The sequence below is a fragment of the Nipponia nippon genome, unplaced genomic scaffold, assembly GCF_047370975.1.
Source record: "Nipponia nippon isolate SJK-2023a ecotype South Korea unplaced genomic scaffold, ASM4737097v1 scaffold_9, whole genome shotgun sequence".
NCBI lineage: Eukaryota > Metazoa > Chordata > Aves > Pelecaniformes > Threskiornithidae > Nipponia > Nipponia nippon.
In genome coordinates, this window is record NW_028262413.1 from 25,121,924 (window position 1) to 25,145,548 (window position 23,625).

The 23,625-nt window shown below is 42.1% G+C and overlaps 1 protein-coding gene across 6 annotated transcripts in view; it reads right to left on the reverse strand.

Annotated features, from left to right (window-relative positions):
- BICD2 (BICD cargo adaptor 2) overlaps positions 1-23,625 on the reverse strand; it is a 136,824-nt gene that overhangs the window by 43,385 nt on the left and 69,814 nt on the right. For 4 of the 6 annotated variants that reach the window (XM_087742918.1, XM_087742919.1, XM_087742916.1 and 1 more), the window contains exons 2-3: positions 8,288-8,452; positions 7,835-8,047 (exon numbers count right to left, since the gene is read on the reverse strand). In XM_087742918.1, coding sequence (XP_087599044.1) covers positions 7,835-8,047; positions 8,288-8,452 — 378 coding nt within the window. The remainder of the gene's footprint in view (positions 1-7,834; positions 8,048-8,287; positions 8,453-23,625) is intronic. The other 2 variants (XM_087742920.1, XM_009475859.2) reach the window with 1 other exon arrangement.

Below are 23,625 nucleotides of genomic sequence, written 5' to 3' on the forward strand. Positions count from 1 at the left end.
CAAACAAATCTTGCTTGGATAGACTGCCAAGGGTCACCTACTTTAATTGAAACAGTGCCAAGCACAGGCGAAACAAAGCAATCTCCTTCCTTCTGCATCCTAAAATCACACTATCAGCAAAGCGGAAGTTTTCACTCAGCTGGGGGGGTGGGGGTAGGGGTTGGGGGGGGACGGGACGGACAACCCCCAAACCTCTTTAATTAATTGTTTGCAAAGTAACTTCAAGCCATTGTTTCACCAATTAGAGTGTTTCCAGCTACTCTTTCAGCTGTGCAATATTGATTTTACATTTGGTAGAAGACTACAGCTGCATACAAGTGACTTTCTCCCTCCACTGCTCATGCTAGTCAGAAACCCTGGGCAGACTAAAGGTCATAATGAAGGTCACGAGGAGCCGTTACTAAAGAGAGAGACTCATCCTGCTATTACTGCAGCACCGATAGGCACCCAGCAATTTAATTATAACAGAACAATGAAAAGATCCCCAATAAGCATGCTACTAGGTTAATTCCCAAACAATAGAGTATCATGGAATCTTAACTCCTAACTAAAATTTGAGAATCATATTTAGAGTTTTACAATGTCAAAAGAACAAGCATTTATTGTAATATTTCTTTAAAATCTGAAAATGCACAGTGTTCAAATCATGACTTTCAATGCCCCCATTTTCAGTATTAATTCATTTTTGGACACTGAGTTTCTAGGCAGCAGCCATTACAGCAAGAGAAATGCTGCTGTTAACATCTTTCCTCTGAATATATCAGTGCACAACAACAATAGAGAAATCACGAGCAGATGCCTCCTTGAATACATGCAAAGCACATCAACTGAATTTCCACAACAATTCATCTTCTTTGGAATGGATTTTTATTATGTTTCAAATGGATACAAATAACATGCAGTACTTCCTTCTTGTAAAAATACTCAGATCTCATAATTCTTTTTAAAAAAAAAAGGAAGCTGTTGGTATAAAAATCAACTTCAATGAAATAAAAAGGTGAGAAGCAAACAGCTGCCATCTGCAGCCATCTGTAACGTGCTGAGCCAGCACACAGCAGTGTGCTGCTGTCGTACTGTTATCACTGACTTTGAACTTCCTGCACTGGACAAAAGACAGGTTTGTTGGTTTTTGGTTGTGGGTTTTTTGTTTGTTTGTTTGTTTGCTTTTTTTAAATAAACCAAAAATATTCACACCCCTTCTAATTCTTTCAACATATTAGAGGACAAGAAATCCAGTCCTGCACACTAAATGTGATGGGCTCGGTGCCTTGAAGTAACAGGTTCATCGCTGCTTTGCTTTTAGAAATGGAGCTTTACCAATCCACAAACAGCCACTTTCACATTTGGAGCACGTCTAGCAGCTGATTTCTAGCCACACTGCTTACTTCAGACAACTCATTCAGTGTGTTTTAGCATTATTTAAATATGCTTCTGTATGCACAGTTCAAAAAAAAACAGTAATGAACCAAGGAGTATCTTCTATACACTGCTGTGGGGTATTATTTGAGCATTACACCTGGTCCCAGAAGGGACCTAAAAATCCACAGGTAATCAGCTCTGCAAGAGCCTTTGTGCTCAGAGGCTTTTCCATTAGAAGTTAAGGGTTGCTACAGGATCCTTGAACAAGGAGAAATGGGGGAGGACCATCCTTACCCCAGAGCGTTACACTGAAAGCTGTGTCACACTGCTGCCTTACTCCCAAATTCAGTGCTGATAAACACATCGATTTCTACAAGCTTTCAGGGCGAAAAAGACAATGTACAAATGCACCTACCTCCTGTAGCCTTTCCTGTGCAACATATGGGAAGGGCATTAAGTGATGTGCAACTCTGCAGCCACTCCTAAGGGCTGGACATTCACAATGTGACTGAGCAGAGCGACCCTCAGAAGGTCACACTTTGCAACTCACCAGGCAGAGCAGGGGAAATGCTGTGCTTTTTATTTTTCTTATTTTTTAAATAAAATATCCTTTTCTCCATGATTCACCATCCCGCAATCTGGTTTTATAAAAATACATGCAAAGTGCTCAGCTCTCTTACACAATTCTGCTTGCTTGTATTTTTTTTCCCAGCAACTTGACTGTATAATTAGTCTACCTGCCTCCGCGTCCACCTCTCCCACTCTGGCCACCTCTGGATTGCACTGGTACTTATACCAGCACTCAGGCAGCTTCATTGGGTATACAAGGCTGAAGCATAAAGCCACCCACAAAGCCCTGCTACAGAGGCTTTCTAGCAAAGCTCACCATATTTTGCAATGAAGAGATGACTTTTTTGTTTCAGCTCCTTAAAGAAAAGAAGCTCACTCCTTGATCTTCGTCAACATCCCACCCCAACTCCCCATTTTCTTCTCACCTTTTTCTCTAGATCAACAACCCTGCTCCTGTTTCTTTGGTGACCATGAAGAGTTTCCTTCTCAACTCATTCTGCGTCCATGAGTCTCCAACCCTCTGTTGCATCAAAAAAGTATCCTCCCTTCCTCCATTTATTTAAAAAGGGAAGAAAGAGCCTTTTTGATTTGATACAGAAATACAGGTCAGACTACATGAACCATAGGACTTCAAATCTAGAATACATTGTAATAAACTACTTGAACACACTTTTGGCCACTTACCAGTAGTGCTCAGTCTGTAATTTAGAGCACAATAAAATGTTGTTTCCACCTGTTCTCTGCTATAATAAAACCTATGCCTTCTTTAAGCATGGCTCCTGATACAGCTTTTAGGGAATGCAGAACATGGAGGCATTCCTTCCTTGGCTGCAGGGGAGATCTGTTGTGCATTTTCCAGTGTGGGTCACCAGTGTGCTGAAGAGGGAGAAACAGAAAGCAACACAAAGGACTATTCACCATCTTACCTATAAATCCTAGTGGGAAAGAGAAGTGTAATCATTAACTTTAGGAATACTATTCCTTCACTGACAATGTTAAGGAAACGTGGAGAACTTCAGCAATCAGATTACTGTGTATTTATAGAAGAATCGTCAGCCATCATCGCTCTGATCAGACAGGGTCACGTCTAACCAACAACTTACTGGCCTTCCGTGGTGAAAACACTGGCTCTGAAAAATAAACCCTTGCTAGCAATTAAAACAGTCACGTATTGTGAACAGGCTTCCCAGCAATGTCTCTTCCACCTCTGTTCACATATTCTAACTGCAAGGCCCAGAAAGCTGATACAAGCAGCTGTAATATTGCTACGTCCAAGGATATGGAGAGATGACTGCAAGCAATGGTGTTACTGCACGTGTAAGGCAGTCATGGTCAAAGTGGCCCGATCTAATACAGTGCATCTTATGTTTCCAGTGACTGAAGATCAGCTTCCACTTGAAGCTGTTCTAATCAGAGTGCTGGAAATTATCTGTGTGTCCTTCAGTGAAGCATTCGGCTACCCGCAACCAGAGACTAAGTTCTAGGTCTTCACTGAAGAATAAAGATGACAGGGCTGGCTGGTTGGTAAGTTTTTTAGGTTTACTCTGAGAGTATGGGTGAGCTTCATAAGCTGTAAACTTGGTTAAGGAAATTATTTACAGGATTTGACTAGAGCATGAGTGTTGTTAGAGTCACTTGAGACTCTGGAAAAACAAACTCATGACCAATTCCCTCCAATGTGAGGTAAGAGAATAGTATGGAGGGATAAAACTGACAGATCTTTATACAGGTCTATGTGCTAGGTATCCTTTTTCTCTAGGGTTAAAAACAAGCAAACAAAAAAACCCAGGATAAACAATGGTGTCTGTGTTCAACATAGACCTAAAAATCCCAGCATTATCAACAGAAAAAAAGAGGGAGAGAGTCCCCTGCACATAGCAGGGCCAGGTAACTGCATGGTGTTCATTATCCTTCAGACCGACACACACTTTCTTGATAAAGCCTATTAGACAACAATGCAGAACAATAAAGTTTCTTCAGAATAAACCTCAGAGAGACAGCTTCCATTTTATAGCCTTGGAAGAATAAAATTACTCATATGTTGCTGGTAACTTGTGGGTTTTTTTAAAACATGCTATTTAATACATATTATATTGTACCATGTCATGTCAGCTATTTTTCTTAACGTATAAAATACACACCTTAAAATATATTTCCTTCTTTAGTTTACATAATCAGAACACTTTTTAGTTTCCTGGGAAAGAATCACTCATTTATTTTTCAGCTTCTCTATACTGGGCATGGCTACCTCATGACTTCACAGCCAAATCACCCTATGAAATCTGTTTTGGTGCCACTAAAACACAGGACAGATGAAAGAAGATTAAAAAGGAATGGCAATTAGCAATTACTCAGGAGCAATTACTCCTTCCAGTGACTCTTCCAGGATACAGAAGCTGCTGAGCTAGCTAATGACGGCAGTAAAACTCATAATCGGTAACCACCCTGTCAGCCTGTCTCAACAGGCCAAAGTTAGATAATTCAACAGAAACTGTCAAAACCACTTGTGTCTGCTAACAGCAACTCCAGATGTACTGAATGTTACTCCTCTTCTTCCAAAAACAACTTACTGCTTCTGTGCAAATGTCCTGAGAAGACATGAAAGGAATGACGGCACCTTAAATGCGCCGTCTTGAATGCCCTTCCAACCAATGCGGGTCAACATCTTATCTCAACCCACCAGCATCTCATGAGGAGCTGCTGCCTGATGCCCTCGACCATTCTCCTTGTGCCACTACTAAGGACTGAACAGATTTTTTTCAAAAAAGCCCCAGCAACAGTAAAATTCTGTATCCTATCAGATAGCTACAAAACAGCAGATAAAAACTTTTGCAGCCAGCCCTGACAAGCAAATCTCCCTTAAAAATAAAGCAGAGATTCAGCCTCAGTTGATTTCCTGACTTTTTTTTTTTTTTTCTTTTAAAATTCCTTTTTGTTTTCACAGGAGGAGCCCTCTGCCTGGCCAGAGGAGACACAATCAAGCATTTTCCACATCCTTCCTCTTAGCTGGATCAACTCCAGAACAGCTGAAATGGAAGCAAAGTTTCCTGTTCCCTCAGACATCTTCCAAGTTAGTTCTCTCGATAGGCAATAATACAGGACTTCCAAAATACACACTATAAAGACTAGATCTGCCTACAAACATTTTCTACAACAAGATGGAGAAGAGCCACAGTAGTTTTTCTTTCATCAGCAGTCAGAAAAAAATGAAGGAAGGAATTTCCAATATGTCTCTGTGGTATAAAACAGTAGATCATATTCCACCTTCATCCTCAACACTTTCAGACTGCAGCAGCATTCTTCACAGCACAGAGTCTCATTGGACTAATATCAACATAAAACTTTTACCATGAGACAGTCTAAAGCTAAGCACAGGGAATGGGGAAAACCACACTACTAATATCTTGCTCACTAGCTTACAACAGCCACAACATGCTCTCCTTGATTTCTCTCACACAACACTTTCAAATTAAATTTGCTGTTAGATCTATAAATCACCACAGGAGGCCTGTGCGTATCCTCCTGTTTCCACTTACCTGGACAAAAATGGTGAAATAGCAACTATTTGAACTTCGGCCACTTTCTGATGCATAGTACAAGAGAAAAGCCAAGTCCCTCGAGATGGTCATGTTGACTTGGCTTTTTTGCAGGCCAGTGCTGATATCTCTGTTCACACACCCTGCCTCACTGCTCCCTACCGGTAATTACAAGGCAATTCAAACCAAAATGCAATACACAAGTAGGCTTCTTCAGAGGAAAAGAATCCCAAGGCACACATGGGCAATTGGCTCAGATGTTTTCATTTTAAACACTAAAGCTTTCATGCCATTTCTTTTTCTCCTCTTCACCCCACTGCAGTTTACCAGCAGCAGAAGAAACAGCTAGGCTAAAAAAGGGAAGGAAAAGAGAACACATCCACTGAGATGACACAAAGCGACATGCAGAGAAACCCCTAACTGCAAGGTTCCAGTTATTTATCACATTAAGTTTTGTTTTTTATTTTTCTTTAACTGAGTTCTGTTTCCATTCAAAGTTTAAAATCCATCACATCCAGTTAATTATCATCAGCTTTTATTTCTAGTCAAGTAACTAAATGCATCTTCCCCCATTCAGCAGAAAAGAGCTTTAAAAAAAAAGTCTTAAAAAAAAAATGAAAATCTTCACAAGAAACCTGATGTCACCCACTTTCCCTCTTCCTGCACTATGCAGTTCTCACTGGGGCCCATGTCACACAAGCATGTTTGCGCACAAGGGTGCATGGGTGACGTGGAAGGACAAAGCACAAGAAAAAAAACACACCCTAAAACTGTGCAAAATGACAACTCATCCGAGGGTTGTGTAAAGCAAAGTGCAGCTCCAAGCAACGGTGGCTGAAACATGGCAGTATCTAGAAGGAAACATCACCTTCAGCTGCAGTGATGCAGGGAGCTGGATTGAAATCTGCTGATCAGCACGCTTTTGAGCGGCATTTGGAAGCCGTTACAGACACAATGCTGCGTCTGGGGTGGGGAGCTTTTCCTTTAAGCTGTTCTTAAACGTTAGGAACTAAAGACAAGAATTCTGTGTGTGCTTGCATGGACTGGTTCCTTGCCTAAGCAGAGCACATGGCCTGATTCCAGCTCTGTTATCCCACAGCCAGGATCCATGAAATTAAAGGAGAGCTTGACTGGCCTGTTTGATCACCTCTGACAGTTTGCCCTACAAATCTCCTTCTCTGTCGTACCCCAAAGAGAGGTACTATTGAAGCCCCACAGCTCCACAGAAGTAATGCACATTTCCTCATGAATTTTACCACCAAATATTATCCACATAGTTGTTACTATGTCCTAAAGAAGTTAAATCAGACACTTCTGATTTTCAGCTGTGGTCATGTAGAGTATGTTGAGATCAAGACGTGGACTCTTAGATAACCTCCCCTCCTGGCAGGACTCAGGACGAGAAGAGACTAGTACCCAATGCTTCAAAGGAAGGTGCAAGAAAGCTCATGAGTAATAATTGCGGATTGTTTACCACATTCATCTGTGGTTTACAGTCTCTGTCACTTTTACCCAGTCTAAATTTAAGCAATGGTTTGAGCCATCTAAGCAATCTTTTCTGCATCACTGCCACAGACATTCCTGCTGACCTACAGATTTTGTAAGTAACTAAACTTTTAAAGTCAATTTTTCAGCTATTATTTCCCCTCAGAAGTAGGCAGTTTCAATACTAAAACAATAAAAGGTCAAAGGTGCTTTGAGGTACTAAGTTAAGCAACCTATGAAAAAGTAAAAGCCATCACTTTCATGAGAGAAAACACAAGACTATAAACTTTACTGTTGCTCCTTTTGTGCAATTCAGTGTTTTGTTATGCTCCCACATCCTTAGAAGTTAGGGTGGGAAAAGTGATAAAAGGAAAAATTATGCAAGTATTTTCCAGCAAGAAAATCTGTATTGGGAGCAAGGCAGAAAAAGTACATGCAAAGCATCTCTGTGCTTGGACTAAACAGATTCCTCTGCTTTTTAAGGCAGCAGTTCTCAGACTGAAGGTACTGATGTGCAGTACTCACAGCACCAGTGTGGCCCAGACATGCAGTCACGTGTCTGTCAAATGAACTGGGATACAGTACAGTCGTTACTGCAGAACTAGTAGGTATTTGAACAAGGCAGAATGAATTTGTATTGGGTCAGAACCATTGTGACCACAACAGGCTGGTTCAGTGGATGGGATCAGAAAGCTGCATTTATTTTACTGTTGAATTACAGCTTTGGCTGGATATAACACCTTGCTGAAGTCTCGGAGAGACAACCCATCTTAGCAGCTGCCAGTATTAAGCAGATATCAATCAGCTCAAGAATCTTCCTTACACAGCACAAGAAAACATAGTCACAGTACAAGCTGTGGTGCGCACTATGCACCTTCACTCACCTCTTTCAGTTCCTGGGCAACAGAATTAAGGCGTTCATTTTCAGACTGGGTGTTGGCAAGGACGTTTCTGAGCTGCTTCAGTTCTGTCTGCAACTCCATAACCTTCTTCATGTAGTACTCTTCCTTGGTAGCCGATTCCTGAATCAAGGTCTCCTCTCTGCTCTCTCCATCTGCTGCTACTTTCTTGTGGTTGGTATGGGCCTGCCCAAAAGCCTATGACAGTCAGAAAACAAATCTTTTATTAGTAAATCCAGAATTTTGCATAAGTAACTTCCATTTTAAATAGTTGGAACTATTTAATCTCGTATTTCTTTGATGCAAAATAATGCAACCTTTTCCTACACCCTCCTCTTCTGGGATCAGACCTTTAAATGCTACCAAGGGGCCAACACAGGGCTCTTGAAAGTAACACGCAGCACCCAAACAATGTTTTCTGATGCACAGGATACTTACGTAGAACCTCAATCCTTGTGGGAGGGAACAACGGTGTATTGATTTGAGTCTGCTGTTAAAGCAAGACTTTGGTTTTCGACAAGACGACTGCAAGATGACCAGACACCTCTGTATGCACATATTTTCTATAGTTGGGTCAGCCTCACTTCTGCAAAAACTGAAGCACTGAAAAAAGATTTAGTATTAACAGCCTGTTCCATTTCTTAGGCTGGGAGCACACTTACTCTTCCTGATCCAGCTATACCAAAGAAACATATCACCACCCTCAGCTGCTCATTACTGGAGATTACTGCCCCCTCAAACCTGCTAACTCACTGCAGCCGCAAGTGAGTGAGGTTAGCAGGGCTACTCCCTAACCAGGTTAAGCTAACCTGGGTCATTCTGGCTGAAGTAGGTCAGCAGACACTCACCCAACCAGCTCTGCTGCCTACACTTGGAGACATCATCTCTAGCAGCATGCCAGCAAAGGGACTTAGAGGCAGGTCACAGAGATCTAACCTCTCCAGCATAGGATGCCTCTGTTTAGACCTGTCATTCTCATTTTTTACCTCCTCCTGCTTCTTTTTGTGGGTTTTCATTTTGCTTGAAACTCTACCAAGTGGTGCTCCTAGCAGGAGTGTTCTCCAACACACAAGCAAGCAGCCCATACAGACACTCCAGCTGCTGGACTGCAGTGTTTAAGAAACCCATCAGTGGCTTTCACTAATAGATGTTATAAAGCAGAGTTTAAAATTAAAGTAGGTATGTATTTGTAAACACACAGCCTGGCAGATGGACCAAAGTCAATGATATTAATGAATGCTATCTTTTAAACTGCTGCATGTGCACGCACCACAAGCCAACCCAAGATGTATTTGGAGCTTTCAGGTGCCACAGCATGTTTTGGGATGCCAGTGTCCATACGGCAGGTTTTCATAGCCAACATTAATACCAGGCATTAAGCCAGGTCAAGGACAGATCAGCATCTCATAAAACTCCTTGTCTAGTCATGCATTACATTTTCAATTAATCATCTTTTGCTAGCTCTTCAGAAATATACTGTCAGTGGAGAAAAAAAAATCCGCTTTGAAGAGAAGCAGATTTCAGTATTTTATTACTTCTGTATATTAGACCAGATGCATTAATAGTACAGTAATTATTGAATATACCAGGGCTGAAACAGATGATTGAATGTGCTAGCTCTGCCTACAGTTAAAGACACCCCTATATTGCTCCTATCAGACTAAATTTTATTTCAGATAAGCAAGTTAGTGATACAGGAGACAAATATCCATTGAAGAAATTCTAGGCAGATTCACTGAGATGACCCAAGGGAAATTAAAAAGCGTCACATTTCAGACAGAAAGTAAAGCACCATCTGTGCAAGTGCTTGTCAAATGAGTTTCAACAAAGCAGCTTAAAAGCCTAATACCTAAGATCTACATAAATGTTAAAGGGATAGTAAAAACTATGCAAGCTTCTCAAATACACTATCTTTTTTCCATAAAGAATTAAGATCCACCTTTTATAGACCTGCATTTATTGCAAATCTCTGACAGAGAATGGGACTCTGGGCATCCATTTGCCCAGTGAAGCGGCACTGTTTTCTTGGTAGCAGGATCCCAATGCAGAGCGCATTGCAGCTCAGGATACTCAAAGCCGCATCTGATCAGCCAGACAGCAGAGTCCAAGCATGATTCAACTGAGGAACTCGGTAATACCGCTAAGGGAGAAATTCTTGAGAATAGTGACTAATTTGCTCTTATAACTTTCAATGCAGATGCTAGGCCTCGAGTTTCTTTAACAACTGAGAAGAGAATGTCATCATTTTGCAGAAGCCACTACTGACAGCAAGTATATAAACACAGAAACTGGCATAGCAGATGAGACTGGGCTTTTTTTTTTAATCCAATATCCTGTCTTCTACAGAGGCTAATGCCAGATGCTTCACAGAAAGGTGCAAGAAACCCCATAATCTCGCAGAGCTGGGTATTGCCTTAAGCCTTGAAACAGAATGCTTAATGTAAATTTGAAAGACCTATTAACCTTTAGTTACCTATGTAAAATATCCCTTCATTTTTCATGGCTTTATGCATTTTTGGCCTCAAAAAAATCCTACAGCAACAAATTCTGTATTTTAAACTATAGTCTTACATGACAGTTTTTTTACAAGTTTCCCACGTTTACATAAAAGAGAACGTGTTTTTCTTCAGAGACATGAAGGTGTGTTGTTATGGCATGATCCCCGTCAATCATTCATTGTTTTTAGAGACTTCCATCACACCCCTCTATTCCCTGGTGAAGGCGAGGTGAAGTTCAGTAAGCTATCACCACTTTTATGTTTGAACATTTTTTTCCATGTCCTAAGACAGTCAGAGTCCCTTTTCAGAAACTGCCTTTTACTACAGCTTGTCCCAGATGGCAAGACTAATCCAACCAAAGGGGAATTGCAGATGTCAACTCACATAGACCAACTGTGGAAACGAGCTCATGGATCACTCCTACCAAAAGATGCTGCTATTCTTTGTGGACTCCAGTTATTTCTGCACAGCAAGGCTGTTCTTTGCTCTCAACCAGCAAGCTTGTGAAGTTTCAGCAGAAACCCTACATTAGCTTGACAGTATTACTGTTCGGGGTCAGGAAGCTGGGTACAGAACCGTGAATAAATGGACGCTGACACTACACTGAACACAAGAAACCTTCTTAACAGACATGGTCATCAGGACAGGCAGCCTGGAACAACTCCATCTGGGTGGATTTATAAAGGAACACTTAAAAAGCACCTCCATTCTAACCAAGCTTCGTTATCTCTCTTATACATACTTAGAAACGACCTCATACATTCATGTGACAAGCCATTTTCATAATTGCAACAGCCTGCGTGGAACAGGAAATTTAACTTTAACAAAATTCTGCAAAATCACAGGGCAATGCAATTACCTTCCATGGCTACAGCCCAGGCCTGTTTTAAATCAAGCTATTAAAAGGAAAACTGTCTTTTTACTGATATGCATGAAACCCATAAACCTTCATATACCCCAAGGTCCAGCATCTACCCATCGACTTTTGCTTAAACATTATATAAAACACAAAAATAGAAGGCAAAGTTACTCTGCTCTTCCTCCTATTCCAAAACCTCTATTTCTATCTAATAAGGCAGCAAAATAGGGAAGAAAACTGAACAGTTAGAATAATACTCTTTGGAGTACCATCTCTTCACAAAATAAATGAGTTTCTCAAAACTCATTTGCACACACCTTGCTAGATGTGAGCACTGCACAGCATCACGTTCTGCTGAACAGCTGCCTCAAGGAATTACAACAAGACACTAATCATAGAATCTTTTAGGTGGGAAAAGACCTTTAAGATCATCGAGTCCAATTGTTACCCTAGCGCTGCCAAGTCCACCAATAAACCAGGTCCCTAAGCACCACATCTACACATCTCTTAAATACCTCCAGGGACGGAGACTCAACCACTTCCCTGGGCAGCCTGTTCCAATGCCTGACTACCTTTACAGTAAAGAAGTTTTTCCTAATACCCAACCTAAACCTCCCCTGGTGCAACTTCAGGCCATTTCCTCTTGTCCTATCACTTATTACTTGGGAGAAGAGACTGACCCCCATCTCACTACAACCTCCTTTCAGGTAGTTGTAGAGAGTGACAAGATCTCCCCTCAGCCTCCCCTTCTCCAGACTAAACAACCCCAGCTCCCTCAGCTGCTCCTCGTATGACTTGTTCTCCAGACCCTTCACCAGCTTCGTTGCCCTTCTTTGGACACGCTCCAGCACCTCTATGTCCTTCTTGTAGAGAGGGGCCCAAAACTGAACACAATATTTGAGGTGCGGCCTGACCAGTGCCGAGTACAAGGGGATGATCGCTTCCCTAGTCCTGCTGGCCACACTATTTCTCATGCAAGCCAGGATACCATTGGGCCTCTTGGCCACCTGGGCACACTGCTGCCTCATATTCAGGTGGCTGTCAACCAACACCCCCAGGTCCTTTTCAGCCAGGCAGCTCTCCAGCCACTCTTCCCCAAGCCTGTAGCGTTGCATGGCGTTGTTGTGACCAGGACCCGGCACTGAGCCTTGTTGAACCTCCTACAGTCGGCCTTGGCCCATCGATCCAGCCTGTCCAGATCCCTCTACAGACCAACAATCCCACCCAACTTGGTGTTCTCTGCAAACTCACTGAGGGTGCACTCGATCCCCTCATCCAGATCATGGATAAAGATATTGAACAGAACTGGCCCCAATACTGAGCCCTGGGGAACACCACTCGTGACCGGCCACCAACTGGATTTAACTCCATTCACCACCACTCTTCGGGCCCGGCCATCCAGCCAGTTTTTTACCCAGCAAAGAGCACACTCGTCCAAGCTATGAGCAGTCAGTTTCTCCAGGAGAATGCTGTGGGAAACCGTGCCAAAGGCTTTACTAAAGGCCAAGTAGACAACATCCACAGCCTTCCCCTCATCCACCAAGCGGGTCACCTTGTCACAGAAGGAGATCAGGTTAGTCAAGCAGGACCTCCCTTTCATAAACCCATGCTGACTGGGCCTGATCACCTGCTTGTCCTGTATGTGCTGTGTGATGGCACGCAGGATGATCTGCTCCATAACCTTCCCCGGCACCGACGTCAAATCAACAGGCCTGTAGTTCCCCAGATCCTCCTTCTGGCCCTTCTTGTAGATGGGTGTCACATTTGCTAACCTCCAGTCATGTGGGACCTCCCCAGTTAGCCAGGACTGCTAATAGATGAAGGAAAGTGGCTTAGTGAGTACCTCTGCCAGCTCCCTCAGTACTCTTGGGTGGATCCCACCTGGCCCCATAAACTTGTGTGTGTCAAAGTGGTGTAGCAGGTCAGTAACCATTTCCCCTTGGATTATGGGGGCTTCATTCTGCTCCTCGTCCCTGTCTTCCAGCTCGGTACCCTGAGAACAACTGGTCTGACTATTAAAGACTGAGCCAAAGAAGGCATTAAGCAAGTGCCTCAGCGTTTTCCTTGTGCTCTGTCACTATGTTTCCCCCACATCCAATAAAGGATGGAGATTCTCCTTAGCCCTCCTTTTGTTGTTAATGTATTTGTAGAAACATTTTTTACTGTCTTTTACCACGGTAGCCAAATTAAGTTGTAGTCGGGCTTTGGCTCTTCTAATTTTGTCCCTGCATAACCTCACAACATCCTTGTAGTCCTCCTGAGTTGCCTGCCCCTTCTTCCAAAGGTCATAAACTCTCCTTTTATTCCTGAGTTCTAGCTGAAGCTCTCTCTTCAGCCAGGCCGGTCTTCTTCCCTGCCAGCTCGTCTTTTGGCCCATGGGGACAGCCTGCTCCTGTGCCTTTGTAAGATTTCCTTCTTGAAGAATGTCCAGCCTTCCTGGACTCCTTTGCCCTTCAGGACTGCCTCCCAAGGGACTCAGTCAACGAGGCTCCTGAACAGGCCAAAGTCTGCCCTCCGAAAAGTCCACGGTAGAAGTTCTGCTGACCCCCCTCCTTACTTCTCCAAGAACTGAAAACTCTATCATTTCATGATCGCTATGCCCAAGACAACCTCCAACCATCACATCACCCATCAGGCCTTCTCTGTTCACAAATGAGGTCCAGCAGAGCTCCTTCCCTAGTTGGCTCCCTCACCAGCTGTGTCAGGAAGTTATCTTCCACACACTCCAGGAACCTCCTAGACCGTTTCCTCTCTGCTGTATTGTATTTCCAGCAGGCATCTGGTAAGTTGAAGTCCCCCACGAGAACAAGGGCTAGCAATTGTGAGACTTCTCCCGGCTGCTTATAAAATACTTCGTCTGCCTCTTCATCCTGGTTGGGTGATCTATAACAGACTCCCACCATGATATCTGCCTTGTTGGCTTTCCCCCCGATTCTTACCCATAAACACTCAACCCTATCGTCACCATCGTTAAGTTCTAGACAGTCAAAACATTCCCTAACATACAAGGCTACCCCACCACCTCTCCTTCAAAGTTCCCTTCTTCCAGATTTCCCAAGGTCAGGTCAAAAGCAAATTTGAAGCGTTCATGGACCAAAATGATATCTTGCTATTTGCTCAGCTAGATGCAGTCATCGGTACACTGGAAAACACTGCTAGACAAAGGTATGATTAGCTTCCATCTATCTCTTCATAAGGCTGCATGAGAGACAGATGGAAAGCCCTCCTTTGGTTTTAACACTATCTGAAACTAACCAAAACCAATCTGCACGCTAAACACAAACAACTTCGAATTCTGTATAGCCATTTACCTCTGGACTAAGTGAACATGAAACACTTCCCAGCCAGGGTGCTCGCAGTTACATGGTGCGAGGGCAGCGCACCCAGCAAGGAGCACACACCGAGCCCTGAGAAATGCACCAAATTATTCGGATGCTAATTATCAGTTATTGCTAATAACCTGCTGCCACAGCTGCTGTGAAGCTGCAGATCAACTGAAACCCTGACAAGTTTTCTCTTGTCAAGCTACCATCCGTTATCAGCCATACCAGTACATGTGGTCCTTCAGCCCTCCTCCACCAAATACACTAGGGAATCCAGCCCAAAGGCTCATTATGACACCTCTGAAGCCAATGGGAATTTTACCATAATGAGCTGATGAAGGTTTACCAGAATAAGTATCATCAACCAAAATGCTATTAAATCAACTTTTGTGATTGCAGCATTACTTACATCAGCAGACTCAAAGCAATTAGAAAATATATGCTATCATATTTTTAAACAGCCCAGAAAATCTAATTGCTAAAAATCAAAGAGATTTCTACAAATTTAATTTTCAGCCAATGACGTCTTAAATTTCAAGAATTCAAAATTCTCCACAGTAATTACGAATGGGAAAAGGAATTTGGACAGCAAACATATGAGGCAGACTCATCCAATAACTGAGATGTTACATAAAATGGTCAAAACCAGCTCACTTCAAATGAAGCCCTGGATCAAACTGCATTTGACTGGTACTTAAACTGGGTTTAAAGTACCAATTTCTGAAAGCCAGACTCAGTAAAAGGTGAAGTTTCCTCTAGATTTGATGATTACACAGATTCAACTGTGTATTTTGCAGGAGGAATCTGATCTCAGTCATCTTATAGGTGAGTAGATAGTTTTTGCATGAAACCTATCACACTGAAAGAGACTTTCATATAAAACTCCAAGCTTTGAGAAGAAAGTTATTCCTGATTCCTTGAAGATTAGCACACTTGTTAAGGTATCAAGTAGTTCTTAACAAGATTGTTAAGATTTTAAACCTAACCTTTTTGAAAAAGTTCCTTCACGTGCAGATGTTCACTGATCACATGAAATGTGAAGAATCTCCGAAACACACTTCTTGGAGAGTTTCAAATACTGTGCTTCTCTCAGAATAGCCACTGTGATACAGGAGATGCAAAAATTGATCTCAGTCATGCTCAAAAGCAAGACTCTAGGCCTTGTGGAAATTCAGAACATCGCTGCTTTGTTTGCCTCTTTCTTTGATCTGTCACTCCAGACCTCTACTTAGCCAGAAGCAGGTCCTAAAAATCACGAAATTCACCCAAAGTATGCTGGTTATGCTTCCATATTTTCTGGGACTTCCTGAACTAGACTACTGAAAACAAGAGGTTCATGGAGGCTGGTCAGTTTAGCATAGCACAAAATACTAGGATGCCACTATCAGAAAAAAAAAGTGATGCTGGGGAGAGGAAAACCAGTACACACTCAAATCCTCTACTGACTTACGCAACAAGCTGGTGTCCCTGAACTTCTGCTGAGATCTGTGCAACTCGAGGCACACCCTGAACCAGAGCAAGAATAGAAAGGCAAAGAAAAAGCCTCAGAGCTGCTTAAAGGAGATGCACCGACAAGGAGAGTCATGCACACCCTCAAGAGATTTTACAGAGGAACAAACAGCAGAAATAACATCTCCCTTTTACTTGGTCAAAATGATGGGGAGGTTCCTGTGCCATGAAAGAACACACCCAAGAAAACAGAAAGCAACAAAAATATTTCAGTGAAGGAGTTTCATAAGATAAGTTGCTTACAAATTAATTTGTCATCTAAAACGGAACTAAAATGTTCTCCATTTAAAGAACGAGGGGAGCAAGGAAAGACAACTGCTTATACCTGAAGGATTAAGAAAGACAGAGGAAAATCTTGAAGGGGTTCAGGGCTCCACAATACAAATCAACTTCTGGACAGTATGTGTCATCCTAGTAACAGCAAAATTTTATTCCTTCAGACTAAAAACAAACAAACTAACAAACAACGTACTTCCGCTTGTAACAAACACGAAAAACTTATATATATATATTTCCCACACACACACACAAAAATGTTTTGCTGGTGTAATTCTTCAGCCTGAACACAAGCTAAAGTATTCTTTTTAAAGAAAAATATACCTTTTTTTCCCCTTTGGTCAGCTTATCGCACATTCTTTGGCTGCTGTTATAGAAACAGTTGAGAATTAACAAAAGAAAAACCCACTATATTCTAAAACATGCATCAGAAACCAAGGTCAGATTTTCAAAGATATGCAGGCACTTGCTTAACCAGTTTATACATAGCCTAGAGCCAAGTACTGGGCATCGGTTATCATTCGGAGACAAGCCCACTGAGCTTGCTAATGCCTCATCATACACAAGACAATAAAGGATCACTTAGTCCTTTTTGAAACAAGCTGTCTGCTGTTTCATCACAAGCTGAAGTAAGTACACAGCTTTTTCTTTGGAAAAAAAAAAAACAACCCTCTCACATACTGATTGCTCACCCCAGTCGGTCACCAGTTACTAAACAGCCATCTCAGCAGCAGCAGGGGAAAAAAAAACATTAAAACTATTAGTGATTTTAACGTCTACTCTGTAATAACTTAAAATTTGCATTTACATATACAAAAAGTGAAGTGAAAGCATTGCAAATTTGAATATATCCTTCTTAGTCTACAAAAGTCCTAACAAGGGCACAAAAGAAATCCTACATATAACAGTAAATTGCTTTTAACCCTTAAATGAATGCTAGCCAAGGATATTTTCAACCTCGAAGTGGCTTTAACACTGCTCAAGTTGCATCACCTGACTGAAAAACAGCTGGGGGGGGGGGGGGCTTCCCATGCACCACCCCATCATCTCCTGGACAGGTTAATGCTGGAGCTTGCGAGACAAAGCTCTATTTTAATATACCCTCCTTCTGTGCAACATTCAGGGACGTTATGACACCTCTCTTCCTCAGCATGCCAAGAATGTCAAACCTTTGTTCAATAAACACAAAAATTTTGAGTGTTTCTAAAATTTTCCTCTCCAACTGCAGGTAGAGAAAAGGACAGATGCCTTGGTGAACAGGGGCAGTAGCACATCTTCCAGTGAATGACACTTATGCTGCCAAATTTTCATAGTGTGCACCAGTTCTGTTTCCTTAAATGAAAACAGTTCAAGGGGAAAGAAAAAGGGGGATAAGGTAAAATTCAGGTAAATCATCAAATTTTTCCCTGCACACAGGTCCTCCTTGCTTGCAGTCCTTGGAGCACGTAGATTTCCAAGTTGGTGAAAACAGACCTTGAGCAGAGTCTAAACGATGGGGTGGGCTTTTTTGGTCTTGGGGTGGGTTTTTTTTTTTTTTTGCATTGCAGTATTTACAAAATCCTTAGGTGCTCCACAGTCACGTACAGGCGGTACTATACAGAACATGCGTTCACTGTTGAGAAGCAGGACACTCCTGGCAATCAAGCTGTATACACCCACCAAGAGACACCAAGGGGAAAAAAAAAGACTAAAGTACAGTGTAGTTCTGTTCCTGATGTTTCATAGACCTAAAAATTAAACTGCTGTTTCTAATTAAGGATAAAAAAAGCTTGAAAAATACCAACACAGAAAATATCAATTAATATTTGAATCAAGAAGAACATCAGAAAGAGCAAAGTGGCAATACTTGAGCTTAATGTTATTAGCGGGTGGGCAGAGGCAGAATTCAACTCAGCTGAGAGGTCCTCGGCTCTGCAGGCAGAGACAGCTACAGGCTCCAAACTCAAACTCCCAAGATAGAAGGCTATGTGCAAGCAAGCGACTCTGCATCCCAGTGACAGAAGTGGATCATATGGTCATGTCACTAAAAATCAGAAGTCCATGCAAAACCTCGCACTTCAAAAACATACATTGGTTTACAAACACAGGTTTTTCAGTGGGATTTAGCTATAAAAAGCCTCTCAAGTAAAGGTTGCATGCCACAGCACCACAATGGAGAGAGCAAGTAAGAAGCAGTACCAGAAGGTAAATGATGGCCATCCAGCTAGTCTTTGACCTGTGCATCAATCAATCATAGACCTGGTTAGAACTGGGTGTGGATAGCCCACCTTCCATATGGGATAAAGGGAAGAGGCACCTATGTGCCACTTTGTGTCCTCTTAACAATTTGCTGTCCAAAGCAATAAGCCTGTGGCATTGCCAGTCCAAAACTACAGTTGCCTGGGCCAAAGGGTTTGCTAATACTGACTACAAATACAGGATGTAAAAGGTGTCACGGGTTGCAGCTGCTTACGTATCTGTAGACGTATGGAAGAAATGGGGAAATAAGATTCTGAGCATAATGCTGGGAGCAGAGGACAGGCACTGGCTTTACAGCTGCAATGCTCCACACTGGACAGAAACAACAGAGGAGCAGTTAATAGAAAAACAAGACTGTGTCAAAGACCATTAGCATTGTCCCCAAGTTATCTCAGATAGGAAAACAAAAAATCTGACCCAAAGTCTTCACATACTGATGAGGATCATGGACTCGGAAGGAGCCACACAAATTAAATCACCTGAAACTGCTGGGGACATAACAAACACCACTGTCCTTTTAGGATTCATACCATTTTTCAAAATGTTGGGTAAATGGATGCCTTTGCTACTAATAAAAGTTCATATTTACATGTAATATCTAATTTCCTTTCTTTTATAATTGCATGATAGTAATGATGCCTGGCCCTAGCAATCCCTGCTGATGGATAGCGTGCTACTTCCAGCAGTCCTGGTTTTTCAAGAAACCTTCATGGACATGCATTACAAACAGCACAACCATCCAGCATCTACAAGCTCCAGCTTGCTTTAGACATGCCAAAACTCCAGTATTGCAGTTTTCAAGATTATATACTTTAGAGGCCAAGACTTAATTTTCCCCACTACAGAGAGCCTAAACCCAGAAGTGTCAAACCTTCCTTTTTTCCCCCAAACAGCTCTGTTTGAGCCACCTTCTTTGTACTGTAGGTCATTTTGCTGTCTTGAGGGGTCAAATTGCTTTATTCACATAAATATGCAGCTATGAAAGCAAATACAGTTATATGCTCTCTGCTTATCACAGATTCCCAGCCAGCATTAATGTTTGGTATACAAGCTCTGGAGAAGATCAACAGCATATAAAAATCTTAAGTCTCTTGCAGACATTTCTTGCTATTGATATTGAATTTTGAAGATGTTTCTCTGCTTATTCCGCAAACAACAAGTCAAAGATCAATTTTTCAATCCCGCCAGTTATCTGTAACTGAAAACAAATCAGGAAAATAGAACTATCACTGCAATGGAAAAGAAAAAGAAATGCTAGCTTCAAGTGAATGTTTAACCACAAATCCTTCAACCAAAGGAGAGTCAAGATGTTAGTAACCTATTTGCAGTAAAGTAATTAACATTTTATATCCAGCTTGGAAAGAGAGTTATGTGCATTTCTGGAGTGAACTACAAATTTGCTTTTGCCAAATGCCTAACAGATAAAAAAGGAAAAGACAAGTATTTCAATAAAAATATAAAGAATAAACCATAGTACATTGCTACAGGACATAGAAAGAGATCAATGGTTTGAAAATACCAGCATGACATTGGCCATTTTTGCACATAAAACACAGCATGCAAGTGTAGAAGCAAAGGTCAAGACATTTTTGAAAAGTTGTTAAAGTTCAGCCATTGGGGCTTAAGATGGTCTCTAGTCGTTAGGAATCGCTACTTTGTGCTCGTGGCATTATTCTGCATCTTCCAAATGCCTTTTTTCAGATGCTGGTCATTGGCGAAAACATGCTAGACTGAAGAGATGACAGTTCTGATTCAATATGGCAACGTATTTGTACTCCCTTAAGCCCTCCCACACTCAATAGCAACCTTGGCTTTTTTTCGTCAGTGACCAGCTGCTCTTAAAATCTCATACCCAAGTGCAGTGCAGGGGAAAAAACAAAAAAAAAAAAAACCAAAACAAAACAAACAAAAAACCCAAACCAAAACAAAACCAAAAATAGGCAAAACAAAGGACATGAGGAAAAATGCTTTAATCAAGCCACCCATCCTGCCCATATTGACAACAGACACAGAGGGGAATAGTCTGCATGAGGAGTCTCTTGCTCAGTGCCCCGCTCTCTCCCCAGCCTCCAGCCCCACTGCCCCTTCCCCCCCATTTCATGATTTAGGGGAGTTTAATCTGTATAGGGCAGTTTTGCCTTCAGAACTGCAGACTGCAGCTTTTCTGAAGAGCTGTGTGTAAATCGACTTGCAATTTGAGTTTAAATATGCCTCTCAGTTTTATTCTGAAAAGCATTCCTCATCAGGAGAGCTGGCCAGGTAACAGACAAGCTATAATTACCTCTGCAACAGTTTTCAAATGGTAGCAATGCAATGCTGGTATTCTCCTCCCACTCCATGAAAATCCCACATTTTCTTATTTTGCTCCTAGCAACTTCATTTTAATTATCAATGTGTCTCATCAACATTAAGCTAATCAGGATATGTTAATATGCATCAGAAGATTAATTAGCACTAAAAGCTACTCAAATTTTTGTTTGTGTTTCTGTATTGTCAGTCAGAAATGAATTACAAAGTTTCAGCACCAGTTCAGCTCCTAATTCTTTCTGCTTATCAGATTCAAAATAAAAGATGTTTTATGCGGCTTCACCAAGCATTGCACATTTTTCATAATAAAAAATTCATTATGACCATAATGCTCTAAAATAGCAATAGCAAAGTGCAAAAACACTCTTTTGAAGAGATTGATGCCTCTTTACAGGGAGCAAGGAATTTAATAAAAGGAGGTATTATATTCCTCTTGTGCATTGCATTCATATATCTTCATTTTAAATTTTCTTGTAAAGTGGCTATTCATGCATTATTCAGTTAACAGACCAGTGCTTTGACTAACAGCTTCTCAACAAAGTCCTTAAATGAACGCACTAGACTTGTATCAGAAGCCTAAAGCTGCAGTGACACAAGCGTTTTCATGTGCTCCCACAATCATTACAATCCTTTGAGCATGACCTAATCCTGCACTCCCACTGACTCAGTCCCTCTTGGCTCCCACCTCCTTCAGCTGGGTGACCAGGGCTGACGGCAGCATCGGCATGACGGCAGCATCGGCATGATGGAGGGGATGGATGGATGATAGTGCACGAACCAGGGCCAGAAGACGCTCACCTGTCCTTCCAGCAACAGCCAGCTCAGTTGGCCCACTGAGACCAAAGTCCTTAAGGTCAGTGAGGCTACTGAGCTCCTTCACATTTCTTCTAAATCACTCCAGTACCTTTTAAGTGGACCCTTGCTTCATCTCACAGACCTCACTACTGTTAAACCCTCAGCAGTATCAGGGAAGCTGCAGCCCAAATGGAACAGGCATTTTCTGCCGTTATATTACTAGAAGAAAGTGCCCTACAGGAGTTAATGCTTTTAAGAGACTGAAATTCAACAGGAAAAAAGAAAATAAAACCTCCCCCAAAAAAACATGAGGTTTTGATACCACAATACAAGGTTCAGATGACTTCTGGGTCTTGCATTACATGAATTATTCCCATGCAGGCTCCTATTTATTCTCTTCAGAGATACGAGGACAGCATGGCAGATAAATAGTCAGCTGTACAGTTTCCCTGCCCCAAAGCACCAGCCACAGCAGACCAGAAGGGATGCTCTGGTAATGCCAGAGAAGAACAAGCCAGGAGGAACAGGCTGGCAGCAGTGCAGTCAAGCTCCAGCACTCCTTTGCTCCCATTCGAGCTGAGCCAGTGTGATCATCAGACTTACATGAGATTTAACAAGGTTTCAGGTTCAGCAGGAAGAAATGCAAATGCCTTATAAGACTACAATGTTCTCCCTCACAGATTAGAGGGACATTCCACAGATGATTTAGAGGGTTCTTTTCTTTTTTTCAATGGTAAAAAACACACTGAAGCCTATATTTAGAATATAGTGCTTCAGTGCACTGCCTCTGGGATGAAAAGATTTGACAATAGAAGTCTAATTTAGCCTATCAGCTTAGTTAGCTAGACACTTAAACTGTATGAACTTGCACAGTCTGGAGGGCTAAATGCAATTGTGCCTAAATGAATAGCTAAGCAGCAATTCTACATATTGTTACAAGAGCTAGTGGCCACATGTTGGCTATACTGGACACAGCCGGGAAGGGGCTGTAGCCTCCTTTTCTCCCTCCATAAATGCTCCTTTGATATGACCAACCAAAAAAAAAATCTGAAGGATAAAACACAGGCTAAATGAGGGCAGTGGAAACATAGGAATGCAGGAGACACTCCATGTAATCACCAGCACTTGACTTCCGTTCACAGGCTTGAGTGCTCCATCTCCATTGCTTTTGTGATTTGCTATGTAGGATCCTCTTACAGGTGTGAACGAAGGGGTCTAGGGGCTCCCAAGGGATTACTGAAGCTGAGAGTTTGGCTTCAGGTGTGGAAATTGCTGAAGCAGCTAAGAATCAGTCTGCTTCCAAAGTGAATTCATGTGAAAAGGTGTTAACATGACAGCTTTTGATTCAGGAGATTTAGAAATATGCACAAGATCCAGCATGAGGAGCATTGACAGCATTAGCTTCTCCCAACGCCCTCTCATTGCCCTCCCTTGCAGATCACAGCTCAGGTGTGACTGAGAGCTGCTCCTCTGCCTGCTGTCTCCTCAGTGAGGCTAGCAGCCTCACCAGTGAGTCAATCTGGAAATTATTCTTAGCCACTTCAATTCTTGCTCTTCTGCTCCCTCATTCAGCAATAAAGCTTGGACTCATTAGCAAGCAAAGTGTTAGAATCGGGACCACTTTAATAAGCATAGTCAAATCAGACTGCAAGTGCAGGCAGCAGCAGTGAAGGCACAGTCTTCATAACACATTCATCCCCAGGTACAGAAGTTCAAGTTGACAGCTGCTTGGAGGGGAAAAAAGCAAAACAAAACACCCATAAACGATAAAAGATGTCACTAGAAAACTTCCTAGTCTGGTAAGGTCCTCAGACCTGCTATTAGTTCTTCATGTCACCAGTGAAGAGATAACAAAGAGAAGTCCAAAGTCAATCAAAAGGGATTTTAGAGCCTTGGGGCGGTTAGTTGAAGCATCAGGTGCTCAGGTGGTAGCAGGGAAGAACATTGAATGGAACAGGCAGACCCAGCTGA